The 19,122-nt window shown below is 49.7% G+C and overlaps 1 protein-coding gene across 4 annotated transcripts in view; it reads right to left on the bottom strand.

The window, feature by feature from the left end:
* The window catches only part of GRIK4 (glutamate ionotropic receptor kainate type subunit 4), a 440,922-nt gene that overhangs the window by 55,421 nt on the left and 366,379 nt on the right, over positions 1 to 19,122 (bottom strand). For all 4 annotated transcript variants that reach the window (XM_057553865.1, XM_057553866.1, XM_057553867.1 and 1 more), the window contains one exon: positions 17,492 to 17,695. In XM_057553865.1, the coding sequence (XP_057409848.1) occupies positions 17,492 to 17,695 (204 nt within the window). The remainder of the gene's footprint in view (positions 1 to 17,491; positions 17,696 to 19,122) is intronic.

Raw genomic sequence — 19,122 nt, 5'->3', positions numbered from 1 at the left:
CAGCCTCAGACTGGCCCCTGAGGTGCGCCAGGGTGCCAGGAAGGGTGAGCAAAGATCTGACTCCTCAGCTCCATGAACTGGCTGGTGCTAGCCTTCTTCTCATTTCTTATCGGCATACGCACAAGTCAAAACCATTGCCAAGGGCAGAGGGCATTTTCTCAGGGATCCCTGCAGTTTTTCCGAAGAGGACAGCTAGAGATGCTGTCATAAACCTCTGGCCACTCCTCCTAGGTGATGACGTGTGTTTGGTCTACTTCAAAGAGGTACTGACAGGGCTCAGGTGTCCACCCATAATAACATCCCCAAAGTTCTTTTGCACAGACTGCATTTGAGCCCCATGACAATCTCAAGGCCAGCAGTAGCCAATTTAGAGACAGGAGAATAAGACTCAGCAAACATGGTGTTCAGTGCGGGATGATGGTTACCTTTTGGGAGGGAGGAGGGTTTAGAGTGAAAGGAGGCATTTTGGGGGGGCAGGGACAAGGGTCTACAAGGGTCTTCAGTGTGCTGGGGCTGGTGTATTTCCTGACCTGGGTTGTGATTACATGGGTATGTCCCCTTTGTGATAAGTCATCAAGTAGACACTTATGATTTGTGTACTTTTCTATATGTATATTTCAATTAAAAGGTTTTCTAAAAAGGTAAATGATTTGCTCAAGGAAAAGAGAGAGTGGCTACCATCAAGCATGACACTCAGCATCCTGCTGACTCTTTGGAATAAAAAAGCCTGGAAGATACATGCCGGGCTGCAATGGCTGCATTATTTGTGCCAGGGGCTGCTAATTCCACACATATGAGAGAGGTAAGCTCAGGCACAGTGAATCTACTGTGCATCTCTGTTTAAACACCTGTGCGGCTTCTAATTCAAGAAGGGCTAAAAAGGAACATCTGGATGTTTTAACTGGATTTGTGTTTTGCATCTGGATGAAGAAAAGTCCAGATCCCTTGTCTGGTCCAAACAACTGAACAGACTGTGAAACTCCCAGAGGAGCCAACTCTCTCTCTGCTCTGAACATTGGGCAAAGCCCTGGGGTGGGGGGGGGGGGGGACCTGGCGGAGCTGCAAACACCCTCCAGCACTTGCCAGACCCCACTCTAGACGGGTCTTGAAACCCAGAGGAGGGGGACAGCACTATGTCCCACGTTGCGCAGTGTTTTGTGACAGCTGTCAGAGGGTCCTGGTTGAAGTCTGTGTCTTGATAGCTGTGGGACCTTGGGCAAGTTTCTTAGCATCTCTGAATTTGTTTTCTCAGGAGTAAAGTATAAATGCTACCAGTTTCTATTTTACAGAGCTGCTGTGAGGATTACATGAGTTAGCATACAAGGCCTGACACACAGAAAATGTTCACCACTCAATAGGTTTACTGCTAATATTACTATGCTGTTTCTGATTCTGGCATCCTGCCTCCATCCTCTGCCCATTTGTCTGAAGCTGCTGAGACCTGGCCTCTGCTTTGGGCTGCACCATCCTGCCTGGTGGGGTTTTTGAAGGCTGAGCTCTTCTACCTGATTTGCTCCTATGGACTCCCCTTCACTTTTGATCAGACTGACACCAGCTGACACATTTGCTGTACTTACTGACCACACCTACTCTCTGTTTTGATCTCCTGCCTGTATTCCACTGTTCATCACCCCCTGGCAGCCAGCGAGGCCCCCAGTCTGCCACCATCCAGGAACCCAGCAGGTCTGCTCAGGGAGTGTCCTGGATTTGGATAAGGGATCCATTTAGCAAGAGCTGACAGTCTTTCTAAGCAGTTCAAATTCACTGAATGGACCACCTGCTGCCATTTTTAGAGATCTAGGCCTTCATTCTGTTGTCTAAATTGCAAACGTAGAGACAGCAAGAGCAGAAGTTTGTCATCAAGCAAGGGAGCACATCTGAGGGCTGCAGAAGATAAGGAATAATGCCATAGTTTCTGCAAAGGGTGGGGCAGAACGGGGCTCTCAGAGGGCTATCTCCAGAGCTGCCAACACTGCCACTGGCACGATTGAGCCAGGCCTGGTTCTCATGCTGACAAATGGTGGGATGTTAGTTGCTCCTGACAAGCTACAGGATGGCAAGAAAAATAGTCTGTGAGTAAGTCCCCCAAAGCATATAAGGATTCTGGCCAGGAACTGAGATGGTGAGGCCAAGCCACGGCAACAAGCAAGTGGAAACCACAAGATCTTCTGGTGCAAATTCATCTCCGTGAGTGAGGGATGGCCAAAGAATAGAGGGAACTGTCACATTTGGATGCTTTGAAGCAGGGATGTTTATTCGTAAGAAGGCAAGGGATAAGCAGTGCCCGCCGGCCGGGGGTGGGGAGCTGGGGTGGGCAGGGAACCACGGCAGCAAGAGATTGCTAGGTGAGCAAAGCACAGCATGTGTTCAGGGCGGCTCCCCCACAGTCCTTCAGGGGACATATTACGGACGCATTTGAGTTTGGAGTCTGATTCTGTCACTTCTCAGCCCCATGACCTTGGACAAGTGAACCTCAGAGCCTGTTTCCTGATCTATAAAACGGCGATAAGAATACTTTACCTTGTAAGGTTCTTTGAAGATTAAATGAGGTAATATTTGTAAAGCAATTAGTAGCACTGCATCTGGCACGTAGTAAGTGCTCAATAAACAGCGCTCATGACTATCTTTAGTGCAAAATCAGTCAAGCGACAGGCAAAAGGTCAGCCTAGGGAGTCACAGGGGCTTGAGCACAGCACACAGGAGTCTCAGGGGAGGTGACTCAGACCTCCAGAGGGGCGATCCGAGCTCCTGCTCCATGGTGTTCGTGGTGTCACCCCTCTCCACCAACACACATACTCGAGGAAATAAAGCTGGCAAGCACAAGGCGGAAGGTTTATTCCAAAGGCAGGGAGGATAAACGTGTGTGTGACGCAGGCTGAGCAGACACCCGGTTAGGCTGACTAAAGCTTAAAGAGTGAAGAAAGGGGGCTGTGACTTGGGGGGCAAAATAGAAGACAGGGTCAACTTTAGAGTCAGACAGCTCACCCTGGACATTCCCACCCCATGGGGAGAGGAACGAGGGGTGAGGTGGCTTAAGCTCTTCTTTCTCAAGGCAATATAGGTCTGGGAAGTGGGGCAGGATTGAGCATACAGCGGGGTGAGCTGAGGGCCCCGCTGTGGGGACCTGGGGAAGGCGGAGCCAGGAAGGGAAGCAGGGATGTCCAGGAAGCGTGTTCAGGCCCCGGGGCTGCCCTGGGAGGACAGGCCCAGGGGAAATGTCATCTCCTGCTGCCCCAGCCTGCTGAATGCACCAGCACTTCTGGGCCACTGGTGTGTTTTCCCTGTTACCAGTCAAAGGGATCATCTGAAAACCTGCAACTTGTTCTGGCATTGAGATGTTCTGTCCAGGCTCTGAGGTCCTTGGGGTCAAGGGCTATAGTGGTTAATTGTTTTACACATGTCTTCAAAGCATCCCATCCATCTACCCATCCATCCATCCATCCATCCACTCATTCATCTATCCATCCATCCATCCATCCAACCACCAATTCATCTATCCATCCATCCATCCATCCATCCAACCACCAATTCATCTATCCATCCATCCATCCATCCATCCATCCAACCACCAATTCATCTATCCATCCATCCATCCATCCATCCATCCACCCTTTCATCTCCCCATCCATCTATCCCATAATTCCTGAGTTCTGTGTATGCTGGGGCCTGTTCCAGGTGCCACTGGCATGCAGATGAACAAGACAAATGTAGTTCCTGATCTCAGAGAACTTACATTCTAGTCTCATAATAAGAAAGGTGATTTCAGTTGGTGATAGTCTCTTTGAAGATCATACAACAAGGTAATGTGGTAGAGAGAGATTCAGAGAGAGGATGGAGGTCCCTTAGGGTGGCAGAGGAAGAATGCTTCTTGGAGGAGGTGACATCTGGATTAGACCTAGATAACAAGGTAGAAACAGTAGACTGGAGACTTGGGGAAATAAGTTTTTGCTAGAAGGAAGAGCAAGTGTACACACCGTATGCTGGAACTAGGCATACTATGTACAAGGAACAAAGAAAAGGCTAGAGAGTGAGGGGCCAGTGATGGGAGATGCAGGCCCTTGTGAGCTCTTAATCATTTCTTCGGATTGTAGGGATGTTGGTGAAATTGTGGCTGATGAAGGCAGAGCATGGGGAAAATGGTTTTGCTCAGTGAGCTCACTGGTGAGCAGGTGAGCAAATGGTGGCCCAGGGAGACTCAGCCACCAGCGTAAAGTCAGGGATAGACCCAGACTTCCAACTCAAGGTATTTTTTTTCTAAGATCAAGAGGACACTTGTACTTGCGATCAATGCCACCACCTTGTCACCTAACAGAGGTGACTTCTCCCCCAAGAGATGACCCAGAGACCATCCCTCTGGAGGGAATTCCTGCTCCTTGTGTCCCCTTTTCCTGCAGAGTGTAAGGAGAGGGGGTCAGAAAAGCCCGGCCAGCCGCCACCGCTGCAGATAACCTTTAGAAGGCAGCCGGAGCTCGCTCCGCAGGAACACAGCCAGACACGTGGTGCTTCAGTTTTGTATTGATCTATTACACTTTGGTAGTGTCCAGACAGGTGTGGCAAGGAGGGATTAACCCAGGCCAGCCTGGCAGAGGAAGGACCTGGCCCTGGAAGCACACATCTCATGGGAGCAGTGGACAGGCAGGCCTGTGTATGTGTGTGTTTGGGGACGGATGGAGGGGAAGCTGGGGACCTGGGCTTTAGGCCTGGAGAGGAAGTGCAAGCGAAGCCTTAGGTGGAAGGTTGGGTAACAGACGGCAGGGAAGGAGAGGAGAGGGCTGACTCTCTCTGAGAGTCACTACATGCCAGGGACACCAAGGAGACGATAGTTCATTGATTTCTCATCATAACCCGGGGGTGGATGCTATTGTGTCCATTTCGAGGATGAAGACGTGGAGTGAGGTGGGTCAGAAACACTGGGTGGCTTGTCCAAGCCCACATGGAGGGCAGGGACCTGCACGTGGGGGGCCGGCAGGGGGGACGGGGTGGAGGATAGGTGAGCACGCTCAGAGCCGCCCCCCATTTCACTACCACCTGCACCCTGACGACCCCCCAACGGAACTCAAGCCCAGCTCTGCCCTCTCGCTGGCCTTCCTCACCCACCTTTCCCCACATACTGTGTTTCTCTACCTCCAAGGCCTGCCGGCACTTCAGACCCATGTCATCAACTGCATCTTTGCCGTCTAAAGCTACTCTTTTTCCAGGGACTGTTTCTCAGTTCATGACTCTACCAGGCACCTGTCATCCAAAACCGAGACCAGGAGTCAGCCAGAGTCTCCCCTCTGCCCCCGCCATACCACCTCCCTGCTCTCTCTCCATTCAATAAGCAAGCCCCATCCATTTTACCTCTGAAATTCCTGTGTAATCCATCACTGCCCCTCGGATCTGAGTGCTGCTGTCGTCACTCAAGTCTTCATTGGAATTACTCAGTAGTTTCTGCACTGGCCTCATTGCTCCTAGTTCCTCCCCAGTTCATCCATCCAGTTTAGTGGATGCCAAGGGCACCTGCGGCCCTCGAGCTTGAACATGCATCACAACCACCCGGAGGGCCTGTGAAAATGCACATTGCTGGGCCCCACTCCAGAGCGTCTGATTCAGTAGGTCTGGATGGGACCCCAGAATCTGGGTTTCTGACAAGTCCTAGGTGATTCTGATGCTGCTGGTTCAAGAACCACACTTTGAGAGCCTCTGTTCTAGAATCGATTTCCAAACCAAAGATCTAATCGTATCACTGCCCCACTTAAAGAGACTCCAGCAACTCCCTACTAGCTTTAAAATATGGTCCAAACTCCCTACGATGATCTTCACGATCTGTCCCAGACTCTCTCTCCAGCATCACCTCAAGCAACTGACCTCTCTTCAACCTGAGATGCAGACACATTGCACTATTCGTGTTCCTTACACCTGTCATATATTTCAAACTCCGTGTCTTTGCCCACACAGTTTCCTCTGCCTGCAGCTCCTTCCCCCTTGAGGCTTGTCAAATTCCTACTTAGCCATCAAGGTCCAACTTGACTGTTACTTCCCTTAGAGGCATCCAGTGTGTTAGAACGACCGTGGACTTTGATGTCAGGCTTGGCTTTGAATCCCAGTTCAGTCACTTGTTAGCTGTGTGACCCTGAGTTAGTCTCTCTGTTAAGATGGAGTTAACCTCAGCATCCTCATTATAAACTGTGAATGATGACGTTTATTTGTAAGATTGTTGTTGGAGAGGAAATGACGCATGCGAAATGCCTGGCAGGTAGTAGGTACTCAGTAAACAATAGCTATCATTATTGTTAACTCTGCTTTAAAGCCTTGCCTGGCTCTCTGGAGCTGAATTATTTCTTTTTTCCTGTGTTCCCATAAAATGTTGTATATGAGTCCCATTTTGCTTATATCACATGCTGTGGTCTCATTATTTTTACACACTGGGCCTCATTCCTAGTATAGTTGAAGCCATTGTACAAATTATAGAAATTGATCCTCCTAGCAGACTTAGTGGGCACACAACCTGGCAAATTAAAGGTATCTTTGAAGGAAGAAAATTTACAGGTGGATAGAGCCCCAAACCAGAGCACATGCTTGGTAAGCAGCGTGAGGCAGGTTTCAGGCCCCACTCACCCCTTGTACTATATACAACCTGCACAACCATCCTTGGAGGCTCTACGTAGGTAGAATATGAGCCCAGTGAAAGTAAAAACTGGGTCCTATTCAACCTGAAGTCACAACCAATGTTGAATCAATGCATGTAGGGCCAAGTAATATTGCCCGAGGATGGGAAGCACATAAGTAGTATTAGTAGGGCCCTGGCCCCAGGCTCAGGAATAGGATCCTTGCTCCTGGGGCAGGGGACAGTGCAAGAACCAGGGTCAGCAACATCAGAGACTCAGGCTTTGGAGAATAACCAGCAGCTGAATGACTGGGGGCTTTGGGGAACAAGACAGGGGTTAAGTGTCCACGTGCTGAAGGGGACCTCTGGAAACCACCCCTGACCTCAGACCACAGCCTGGTGCATGGCTGAGCCTGCAGGTGACACCTCACCTCTCCACGTGAGCTGGGCAATCAGGACCGGAGGATTCTTAGGAGATATTAAGATACCACTTTCCATAGCTTCCTTCCCTACCCTTGCCCCAAATCAATTCCCTACTGCCTGTCTCTTCTGTGTCACAGCAAGCCAATCTCTCAGAAGGCTTTCAGATGCCTTAATTAATCCATTTTCATTTCCCTAGCAGACCCTCACTCCCCTTAATAGCTGGTACTCGGCAGGGAAGGCGGAAATAATTCCCAAGAAGTGAGCCTTTTGACAAATTTCCCAGGCTGCTTCTAGACACCCATGGCGTTTGGAGGAGTTCCCAGTCTGGAGCTGCTGGGGTAGCTCTGAACATAACTGAACTCCAAAGCCCCTGGGATTCCCATCCATATCAACTTCTTCAGCGGAAATGAACCCTCACAGGGGTCTAAGGGCAGCCAGGCAAAGGCTCTGCTCTCTTTTCCTGAATCTCTGGGGCTCATGTGCTATGATCCTGGGGAGGGAACCGGCTTGACACTGCTTCTTGGGAGATGAGGATTTAAGCTGTGCACCCTCACAGGCGATGTACAATGTCATTCCTTGGTCCTGCCCTGCTTAGGGCTCCCCTAGCAACCTGCTCACCTCTCTCATGCCCACACTAGAGCACACGTTTCTTTTACGTGTCTGTCCTCTGCCTACCTCCATACCACCTCGTCTGTAAGCTCTCAAAGACAGAACCAAATCTCATCTGTCCTTTGACCCCAAACCTCTAGCCCAGTAGCTGACTCACTGTGTTAAATTACTACCTGCTGATTGATTAATCAGTTGACGGCCCTGTTTTCTAAGCCTCGGGTTGGCAGTTGGGTTGATAGAAACCCGCTACGGAATGAACTCCCTAAGTGCATTCGAGGCACTCTTATCAGCTGGTGCCTTGCTCTGCATGATCCGAGGGAACTAGTTGTTAACACCTTCCTGTGTCCCAGGCACTGTGTTAGGTGCACATGGGTATCAGGATGAATAAGATACTGTGCTTGCCTGCAAGGAGCTGGTGGCCTCACTGCCACTAAGAACCCGTCCCAGAGGTCCCCGTTCAGCCTCCTACTCTGCTCTTTAAATATGATGCAGTTTGTATTTGTAACAGAGCACGTATCCTGTACAACCCTGGGTTAAAATAATTTCCGCCGTCTGTCTGCCCTTCTTGCTGGACAGCTCCTAGAGGAAAGGGACCTGGTTTCAAATCCTAGCACTTCCGGGTGCTGGCCTCTCTGGGGCTGTGCATTCTTAGTCTATAAAAAGGAAGTAGTTATAACACCCACTTCCTGGATAACAGGGTTGAGGATGTAAGTGTAATCCATGTGACCCTCTCACACTGGCCACCCGGAACCTCCTTTCTTTTTGCCATTCTCCTGGTCCAGCCTATTCCTTCCTCTCTATTCTCCTAGCAAGTAGACGCAGAGGACAGGAAGGCTGAGCCAAAATCACACTCCGTTCCAGCCACCAGTTCTCACGCGCCCCTGCTGATGCAGTAAGATGAGCACAAGACAGGGGTCTGAATAGGGTATGAGTCTGGGCTCTGGCCGCTTGCTGTGAGTCTGAGCTTGGGTTAGTTGCTGACTCTCTGAGCCTCCACTTCATCTGGAAAATGGAGTCAGAATCCCCGCCATGCACAGATAAATGAAATAGCATGTGTAGAGCTCCTGCCTAGCGCCTGGCCCTTGGTCAGCAGCCATCACCGGCCCCCTCTGCCGCCTGGGGGCTCAGCTTTGAACAAGGAAGAGGTGCCTTTCAGCAGAGGACACCCCCATTCTAATTCTCTACAAAGCCATGGAAATGGAGAGGAGAAAGAAAACCTGAAGGCCCATGGCGGAGCCCTCCACTGAAAGCTGGTGATGGACAGGTAGGGAGGTTCATATCCATCGCAGGCTGAGGCGCCGGAGGCCCAGCCGCAGTCGTCTGGGGGCTCCGCACCTCGCCCCTGAATGCAGAGAGAGGGAAGCAGTCACAGGGGCAGACAGCAGAGCCCAGGTGCACAGGCGGCAGCAGATACAGTCATCTCAGAAGAAAGGCAGTGCAGCTGCAGTCTCAAAACTGCCTTTATTGGCTTTTTATCAGGTGGGTGAAAGGACTCAAGTGACAGACAAGAACCTCTGAGAACTCAAAATGAGACAGAGAGTTGTAAAGGGAGGGTCTGATGAGAGACGGACAGCAAAGGCAGTTGTGGGCCACGATGCAGCCCAGGGCTCTGGCCCTTTTATTCTCAAGGACAACAGCCTGTGGATAATGAACCAGACAAGATGGATTTCCTCCCTTCCCAGGTCTTGGGGGGTGGTATGCAGGGACCGCCGCTGCTTGACATGCATCCCTCAAGAAGCCATTCCAGGAAGGACCTTGCTCAGAGTCAAACAGCCCTCCCTCTTCTCCCGAGAGGCAGGATGAGCTGAACCCATCCTTAAGTCTCCAGGAAAGGGGGGCTCCCTCACGCAGTAGGTCCTAGAATTAAATGCTGAGACGCCACACCGTCGCCATTTTCTCCTGGGCATCCTCACCGCCACTGCCTTCCTTCGGGCCCCCTCCCGTCCACCTGCATCACTGGACCACCATCTGATGAGTATACCTGCATCTGGTGTTCCCACCTCCAATCCATCCCCCTCTCCCTGTCGGACTAACCTTCCGGAATCAACGCCAATTACGCCACTCCTCCCCTCCTGGAATAAAACAAACAGACCACCTCACTCTTCAATAGCTCCCCATTAGCTCTCTGGACATAGTTTAAGTATCCAACCATTTAGATCCTGTCACGACTGGCCCCTGCCTACAGCACTCCTCTCCTCCACTCCCTGCAGCACCTGACGCCAGCTGCACAGAACCACTCGCACTGCCTGGCATGATCTCAGCCTTTGCTGCACCTAGAATATTCTTTTCTACTGAGATGATGCTTCTCCATCCTCAGTACTCTGTTCAGTGGTCCCTTCCTGGGTGAGCCCTTCCTTGTTCATACCTGTACATACCTTGACCGTGCTTCCACCAGACCTACCCATGTCACTCACTACCCACGTGACTGTGAACAGGTTCCTTATCTGCTTTGCGACTCAGTTTCCTCACCTGCAACATTCGGTTATTGTGAGGACTAAATGAGTTAGTATAGTCAAGCACTGAAAACAGTGCCTGGCCCCCAGGAAACACTTAGTAAATGTCAGCCATCGTTATTCTCATCATTATTAATATTATTAATAGAGCATGTATCACACTGTACGAGAGTTCTTGGTTTACCTCTTTGAGTAGATCCTGAATTCCTTACCAGCAAGCCCTCACATCCACACAGTGCTTGTCAGAACGGGAGCACTTTGATGAAGGAAGGAAGAAATGAATGAGTGAATAAATGAATTGTTGAATTAAAATTGGAGCCCACCTCTTCCTATTTGAGTAAATGCAGAGACCAGGCTTTAAGGAGGAGAAGAAAGTCGTCCCTGAGCCTGGCTGTCACATGCGGAAAGAGCCTTCAGTTTTAGTCCCTGGATCTGTACCTTGATTTTAAAGAATAGAATTCTATGACCTATTTGCAGTTAAAATAGGCTCTGGCTTCAAGGTGAAAAGGAATCCCAGGGGACGAGTTGTATTTTTTTTTTTTTTTTTTTTCGTTCAGCAAAATGTCTCTGGACAACTTTCCCAGTGGATTAAGGCCACAGACAGCCCACCCTACCAAGTCTCTGGCAAACTCTCTCCACAATCCTTTCTCCCAGGGAACCAGGAGGGGAAATGGAATGAGGTATTTTAGCTTCATTTACACTTAATTCATCAAAATGTCATTGGTAAGAGCTATTCGATGTCCAAAGCTTATGAGCCTTGAATCTAAGCCTTCTAAAGCCCTTTTCTCTTTGAACCTAAACGGGCCGTTCTGCCAGCATGGCGTTGAATGCTAACAGGGTACTTGGTTCTGAGCTTTGAAGCTTGAGGGGGGGTCCTCTTTCTTCCTGAATGTGCTTCGCTCTCTCCCAAGCTGGGCCCCAGGGATGTGAGATGCAGTCTCTCGCCTTCCAGGATACCAGTGCTCAGGGCTGAACCGACAAGGGTGCCTCACACACACTGGGGGAGAGGAGAAGGGGTCAGAGAGCTCATCCGTCCAGCTCTTCCGCTTTAAAGATAAAGGGCAATCCCTTTATGGGCCAGAATCAGACATGGGTACCAAATTCGGGGCATCCTCCAAATGTTCTGCCCAGAAGGACCTCTCAGGAGGGGACGCCATTTGTGACTGGAGGGGGACGAGGCTGTAATTCCAGCAGGAGAGGCCATATGCTGTTGTGGATGAGGACTCAGGTGCCCATTCGCTGGCTGCAGGACCTTGGGTGAATCATTTGTATTTCTAAGCCTCAGGCTGCTCACCCATAGGGCGGGGATAAGGATATTCACTTTGCAGAGCCATTGTGGAGGATAAAGAGCCAATGTGTGAAAGCAGCTTCAAACATGAGATCAGCGCACAGATGTGGGGGGCGACCAGGACAACACCCAGGGCAGACACACCCCTGCCTGCAGTGCTTCCCAGTTAACCACTGCGGGAAGAAGCGCTCGTGTCTTGGCAAGGACTCCAGACCCCTTCATGAATGCGCCGTTCCCCCACCCTCTCTGTCCTGCCCACCTTGACTGTCATTCCCCACCGCCACAATGCTCCAGCCACGTGACCGTCCCTGCCTCTCCTCCATCCCTAAGAGATGCATTCTCAACTCCCAGCAGCCACTTCCATAAGCGATTTCGTTTTAAACAACAGCCAACCTCCCAGCTCCACAGCTCCTTCTAGCTACAACCCTTTATCTTGCTTTCCCATAAGAGCGAAGCTTCTTTGAAGAGTATTACACCATGATACAACCACTGCAGTCTGATTTCAATCCAGCCACCCACTGAAATCGCTCCTGCCCGTGGCTTCTGCACCGCTAAATCTGATGAAGGCTCTTCTGTACTTCCTTTCAAGAGGTGGGAAACTTCTTTAGCCACTCTCTCTCAGCAGCCTTCACAGGCTCTCCTCCCTCACCTCCCTCTTGAACGTATGATTTTCTCCCTGGGGATTCCTTCTCTCCTCACAGCTTCAGTAACCACCTACATCCACTCCAGCACCTAGAGCTCCGATCCGCTGAGCCCACTCTAGACAGCTCTTGCTGAATATCCCTACCTGCGTGTCCAAAAGGCTTTTCAAAGTTACCATTTTCAAAGCTGAAATCATCCCCCTCTTTCCTCCCAGACCTATTTTTCTCCTGAACTTTCCACCTCGATGACTGGCACAACCATCCACCCAGACGTCCACGTCAGAAACCTGGGTGTCACCCTTCTCTTGTCCCTCTCCCCTTGGCCACATCCATTTGGTCCCGAGTCCTGATGATTTATCTGTTAAATAGTTTCAACAGGTTACAAAACAGCATATGTACTATGATCCCATTTAAGAAAAAAACTTGTGTAAAGTACATACTCATTAAGAAATCAGAAGGGATCATATTGAAATGTTAACCATGGGTATTACTAGATGGTGGAATTACAAGTAATTTTTTGTCTTTTAAAACATACATATTTTGTAAAGACTGCACACCTCTATATAAAAGAAAAACTGTTATCTTTAAAGATAGCCTCTGAATATGTACCTTCTTCTAACTCCTAAGTTACTTTTGGTTCTCATCAACTGTTGCAGCAACATGAGCCTTCTACCCGGTCCCCCTACCTCCAGGTTTGTCCCACCCCTCCACGTTCCATGCTGTAGAAGGTCATATAGGACCTTCATCAGTGACCACTGCCCACTTCCTAGCCTCGCTTCCCACCATGCTCTGTTCCAGGTATAGTGACCTGAAACAGAAACTACCATGCACCTTCCTGTCTCCACGCCTTGGACCCTGGTTCCTTCCCTCGTGGCATGTTCCTCTCTCTCCATGTCCCTCCTCTCCCTGGCCAACTTCTCCTGGTCCTTAAAGATTCAAGTCAAGCCTCACCTCCTGCAGGCGTCTTCCCTACACATCACAAGCAGGGTCAAGAGGCCCTCCTCCAGTCCTCTCTCCACCCCCTGTACCTCCCCATCCTAGCCTTTCTCGCTCCGCTTTTACCCAACTGGTCCCCCATTAAATAGTGACCTAGGGACTACCTCATTCAACTTTGTATCTGAATACCTTGAACAATGTCAATTAAAAGCTCACTTTAAATAAATGTATTGGGGTGATACAGGAGGATGCTGGGGCTGTTCTGAGGGCACCCTCTTCTTCAAGCTGCTCTAGCCCATCTCCTCCTCTCTGCCAAGTATCCCTCCACCAAGACGCACCACCACTTCTGTGCAGGCCTGCTGTGGGCTCAGCTGTGAAGGATGTGACTGGAGCAAAATAAATCCAAACCCAAGAGGCTCCCAAACAGACACGGTTCTCATCTCTCCGGCCCAGACACAGCCCTGGGGGTGAGAGGCCAGCCACCTGGCCCATTTTATGTGAATCCACTTGTTTTCACTCCAACCACACTCCTACTTTTAATGGGATTTACACCAAAAGACATGTTCTGATGATTTCTAAACATAAGCAGAAAATATGCTTATGAATGCTCTTCTGCAACCAATGTGCCACATGTCCAAACCCCAGCGGTCTTGGGTAAGCAGGTGACAATGGAGGGGATATGGGGATATATGTGTACATATAGCTGATTCACTTTGTTATACAGCAGAAACTAACACACCACTGTAAACCAATTATACTCCAATAAAGATGTTAAAAAAAAAAAAAAAGCAGGTGACAATGGATGTGAAAGATTGAGGCTGTAGAACGCCCAGTGGAGATGACCCAGGCCTCTACTCTTTACTACACATCACTCCAACATCCAGGAAGCTACTGCATTCCTCAAACTCTCTAAAAAAAGAGATTCCTGTATGTCAAACTTTCTTTGTGTGTGTGCATACTCACGTGTATGTTATTTTAAATCCTTACAAAAATTCTTTCTAGATAAACACTGAAGCCTTGGGGGATGGAGTGGAAAGGATAAAATAAGTTGCCTAAGAACACCCAGCTAGTATGGGGGTGAATTGATGTTAGGTCTAACTTCAAGATTCACGCTCTCAGACCACGAGCACTGAAGTCAGACACGGGCTTAAATGCTGGCTCTAAACTCACCAGCTGTGCGATCTTTGGCAGGTTACTTAAGCTCTCTGAGCCTGTATTTCCTCATCTGTATAAGTGACAGATTTAGGTGCAGTGACCTCTGAGGTCTCCTCCAGTTGGGACATCAAGTAGCCCCAAGGCTCTACTGTTACAACCTCTGACTTGTTCCTGTGCAGCGTGGGGAAGGGGTCATACAGGAAGGATGCAGGCTTTAGGACTATTGTGATCCTAGGGGAACACTGGGGCAGACACATCAAAGCGTCGAACCCCGGGGCAGAGCGGGGCTGGGGTCATGCACTCCTGCCCAGAATCAGCCCCCAATCCGTGGCATTCAGACGACCTTCTGGCAGAAATGCTCTTCTCATTCTTCAGACATCTGCTCAAACATCATTTCCCAAGGGAAGCCTTCCCTCCCCTGTCCCCTTGCCTCTCAAGGCTGGACCCCTCCCCTCCAGGTACCCTCTCATAGCTCCTCCTACTTCCCTTTTCTTGTACTTAACACACTGTGTTAATACTATCCTACTGTGATCATTCATTAATATCTGTCTCTCACTAGTAAGATTCATGAGGGTAGTGAGTACGTTTATTTTGTCCCCCATTGTATCTCCATTGTCTAGAAAAGAGGAAAACGTTTGATGGATCTGTATTGAACGAATGGGTTAACTAGTTAATTAATTAATACTACGCAGTCAAGTCTTGATGAGACCAAAGCAGCAGTGTTTTGACTTGAAAGCCGACCTGGAGTGAATTTTAAGATCCTGTCTGATTGCCCAAGTCGTTCAGTACGAAGCTGCATGTCCTTGAGTCTTGGATTCCTCTCCTCTTCCTGCCGGTCCATGTCACAGCTCATTTGGGGGTTGATAAGGGGATGGCTGTGCACTGACTCTGACATCCCTGAAGTCACCCCACCAATCACCAGGAAGGCCAAGGGGGCTGAAGAAACAGGCTCAAGGTGACAGAGGACATCGGTAAGAAGGGAAGGAAAAGGCCTAGCATTTCAGCTTTCTGGGGTTTACCCACTGGACTGCATCTCTACCAGGGGATCCAAACAAGAGGACTGCTTCAGGAGGGGCTCTGGGACTTCGAGAAAAGCAGCACATCCTTTTCTGCGGAAGGAAGCGTGGGCATGGTCAGCTGGGGGCTTGAGTCTCAGAGACAGCAGACAGCTCCCTGAAGAAGTCTTCACCCTCCCACTCTGCCCCTGTGAGAGGCTCCCAGGGTTCCATGGGCCTTCTGCAACCCTCTGTTGATTGTTTGCAAGCCTCTCCCTGACAGCAAAGCCTCCCTCTGGACTCCAGGAACTGGACAGTTCACCGTCTCGCTGAACACGTCTCGCCGCTGACCCCGCTGGGTCACTGCAAATGCTGTCAGGCAAACTCCTCACCACTGCCCCACCTCAGCTCTTAAATACCTTCTCCATGCTCTTGTCTATACAGACCTTTTCATCATGCATTGCCAAGGATGACTTATTTAATACCCCGACTAACACTTTTATCCTTGAAGACTAGGATTTAAAAAATGTATATTTTACCCCAAGTTTGGTACATATAAAGGGTTAAGATCATATTAATTCAATGGATAAAGAGGAGGGAGAAAAGAAGCAAGGAAAGAAAAAAGCAAGCAAGAGTGAAAGGGAGGGAGGATAAAAAGGAAGGAGAGAAGGAAGGGCCTAGACTTATGCAGACCTTTCTTGGTGACATCCCAATCCAGCTGAGGTCGTGTTCTGCGGTGGGAAGAATGTGGGTTCTGGAGTTAGACGAATCTGGGTTCAAATGCCAGCCCCATCTCACCCTAACTGTGTGGCTTCAGACAAGTCATTTAAGCTCTCTGAGTTCAGGCGGCGCATTTGTAAAATGAGGATAATGACTAACTAAAAGGTACATTCCCAGAGGATTAGAGACAATGTATGGAAAGCACCCTGCACTTTGGCGCTGGCTGGGAGGCTGCAGGGCCTCCTTCTGCACTTGGAAAGCACGGAGAGGTATGGATTGGTTCAAGAACCAACCCGTTTAGTTTCTTTTTATGGCTGAGTAATATTCCATTGTATATATGTGCCACATTTGTAGTGAGGTGGATGGAGTTAGAGTCTGTCATAGAGAGTGAAGTAAGTCAGAAAGAGAAAAACAAATACCGTATGCTAACAGATATATATGGAATCTAAGGAAAAAAAAAAAAAGGTCATGAAGAACCTAGTGGCAAGACGGGAATAAAGACACAGACCTACTAGAGAATGGACTTGAGGATATGGGGAGGGGGAAGGGTAAGCTGTGACAAAGTGAGAGAGTGGCATGGACATATATACACTACCAAACGTAAAATAGATAGCTAGTGGGAAGCAACCGCATAGCACAGGGAGATCAGCTCGGTGCTTTGTGACCACCTAGAGGGGTGGGATAGGGAGGGTGGGAGGGAGGGAGATGCAAGAGGGAAGAGATATGGGAACATATGTATATGTATAACTGATTCACTTTGTTACGAAGCAGAAACTAACACACCATTGTAAAGCAATTATACTCCAATAAAGATGTTAAAAAAAAAAGAACCAACCCATAAGAACCTAGGTCTGTGCTCTCCACATTGGATACCCATCACCTTTCCTGAGCAGAAAAACTCAGTTATGGAAATATGGCAGTGAATTAGTAACAACTAAATTAATTTTTACAGATGTTAACAGTATATACCAAGAAAACAAGAGCTCTGCCCCTGGAAGAACTTTCTATAGCCTTGCTCTAACCTAACGACGACTGACACTATGACGCTCACCTGTGTTTTAACTGAGTCTCCACATTCACCCTGAAAATCTACAGTCTGCCCAAGTGCACCTTGGCCCTGGGTCTGTAAAAGCACATTAAGGAGAGCAGAACATAATACGAGAAGGAACAAAAGAGCCGTAACTGTGACCAACTCCTCTGACAGGTGATCCCTTTTCCCCTGTTATTTAACCATGTCTCCTTGACAGTACTTCTCAAGTGTCAAAGTCAACAGATGTGGGTGTGTTCTACTCTCCCAGGGCCTGTCCAAGCTCTGCCAGAGATGCTGATGACCAAAAAAGTAATCAGGACAAACAAAAAGCACCTGGATTATCCAAGAATGGAACCCCAATTCTCTAAGCCATGTTCAGCGATCAAGGCCTCCATTACCTGTTACAGGTGCTAGACTGGGATGGGGAGAGCCACAGGGCAGGGATCAAGGTAGTCTTATTCGCCAATGTACATTATCAGTGCCTGGCTCGTTGCCAGCTCAGGAAAGATTTGTGCAACGAATGGACAAATAAATGAAAACTGCATGACTGATTGACTAATAAATGGAGGATTCATGAGCATACAGCACAACCTCCTGTCCTTCCAGCTCCCTCCCCAGCCCACCCCCAAATCCAAATCACCTGTTCTTTCCTTACCCGATCGATCAGCTCCCCGACCATTCCCGTCCAGGTGCCATTGGCCTCGGGCACGCCGTACACGCCGTCCCCGACCAGGCGGATCTTGTAGTTGAACCGGAGGATCTCTGCCAGCTCCTTGAGCATGTCCACACAGAAGCCCTCGTAGCGGTCATTGCCTTCCATCTCCTGGTGGTTTCCCTTCAGCATTAAATACGGGTTTTCCTGCAGCGAAACTGGGCAGCTGTCATTCTCATCTTAGCCCTGGTGTCTCAGCCACACATGACGAGGGGGTCGGGGACACAGGAGGTTGGGAAGAAGATGGGGTGGAAGGAGGGAAGTGGCTTGGGTAATGGGGTACTTCGGAGGTGGCAGTTAGCTCCCCTCCCTGATTTCAAGGCACTTCTCTTACCTGGAACACATAAGGGTCCCACTGCACAGAGGGTCCAGTGGAAGCCCCTCCACCTTGTTTAAGGTCATCATCTGACCCCACCCTGCATTTCATTCCTTCCTTTTTTTCCCCTTCCTTTGTTTATTCCACATAGACGGATCACGGCGGATTATGAGATACAAGTATGCTGACAACAGAGCAAGCAAGATTCTTACATGCACAGAACAACCGCAAACCCGAGGCAGGACGCGTCCAGCTGTGAGCGTTGGGAGGAGGGTCTCTCTGGTGAAACGTCCAGGGAAGGTTCTATGGAGAAGGTGGGATGCAAGCTGGGCTCCGGAGGAAGACAGAACACGGACAGATGGAAGTGGTGTGAACGGAGGGCTTCATGGGCAGGGGAAAGGCAGGATCAAGGGCAAAATCCCGAGTGAGAAGGAGCGTGGCCCATTCGGTGGATGACGGGGCTGCCCTTGAGTGGGAGCCTGGGCTGTGTGGAGGGGAGGGGTGGTGGATAAATTTAGAAAGATGAATTAGGGTCAGCGTGGGCCTTGGGTGCCAGGACGAGGCGACTGTGCATCTTACATATATAGTAGGGAAGCACTAAGGGTTTTAAAGACTTAAGGATGTGAGTAAAGAATATTATATAGCAAGCGAGAGGTCTGAGAGTGAGGACGGACCCTCTCCTGATACGGGATGCTGAGTCCTGAGCCGTGCTTGGGGTCAGATTGGATTGCAAAGCTGAAGAGACACAGAGAGGGTCAGGCTTGATGCCAGGTTGGGTGTCAGGCACAGAGGGTAGGGTCCGCAGACCCTTGGAGCCTGAGCAGATGACCAAAGATGACGTCATCATGGCCACGGATGGTTTGAAAAGGAAGAGGTTTTGGAACACGTTGAATCTGAGGTGCTGGTCCTCGATCCAGGAGGGAACATCCGACTGAATGTTGGAATATGGGGTGAGGGCAGGATCGGGGGCAGAGATGGGCAGCCTCTGGATAGAGGTGGTGGTGGCTGAAGCTGCAGCACATGAGAGACCATCGGGGGGAAGGACAGCAGAGGGATAAGACCCGATCTTAACGAGGGGGAAAATGAGGAGCAGCCGTAGAGGAGGACAAAGCAGAAGCGGCCAGAAAAGCTGACAATCAGGAAAATGTGGTCATGAAGGTCAAGGAGGAGAGGGTCTCAAGCAGGAGAAGGCAGACATTCCCACAAAGAGAGGAAGCAGGGCTGTGAAAGGGCATCTGGATCACGTGTCCCGGGAGAC

This window comes from Balaenoptera acutorostrata, chromosome 9 (genome assembly GCF_949987535.1).
Source record: "Balaenoptera acutorostrata chromosome 9, mBalAcu1.1, whole genome shotgun sequence".
NCBI lineage: Eukaryota > Metazoa > Chordata > Mammalia > Artiodactyla > Balaenopteridae > Balaenoptera > Balaenoptera acutorostrata.
The sequence above is the reverse complement of the archived record's forward strand: the minus strand, read 5'-3'. Positions and strand labels throughout refer to the sequence as shown.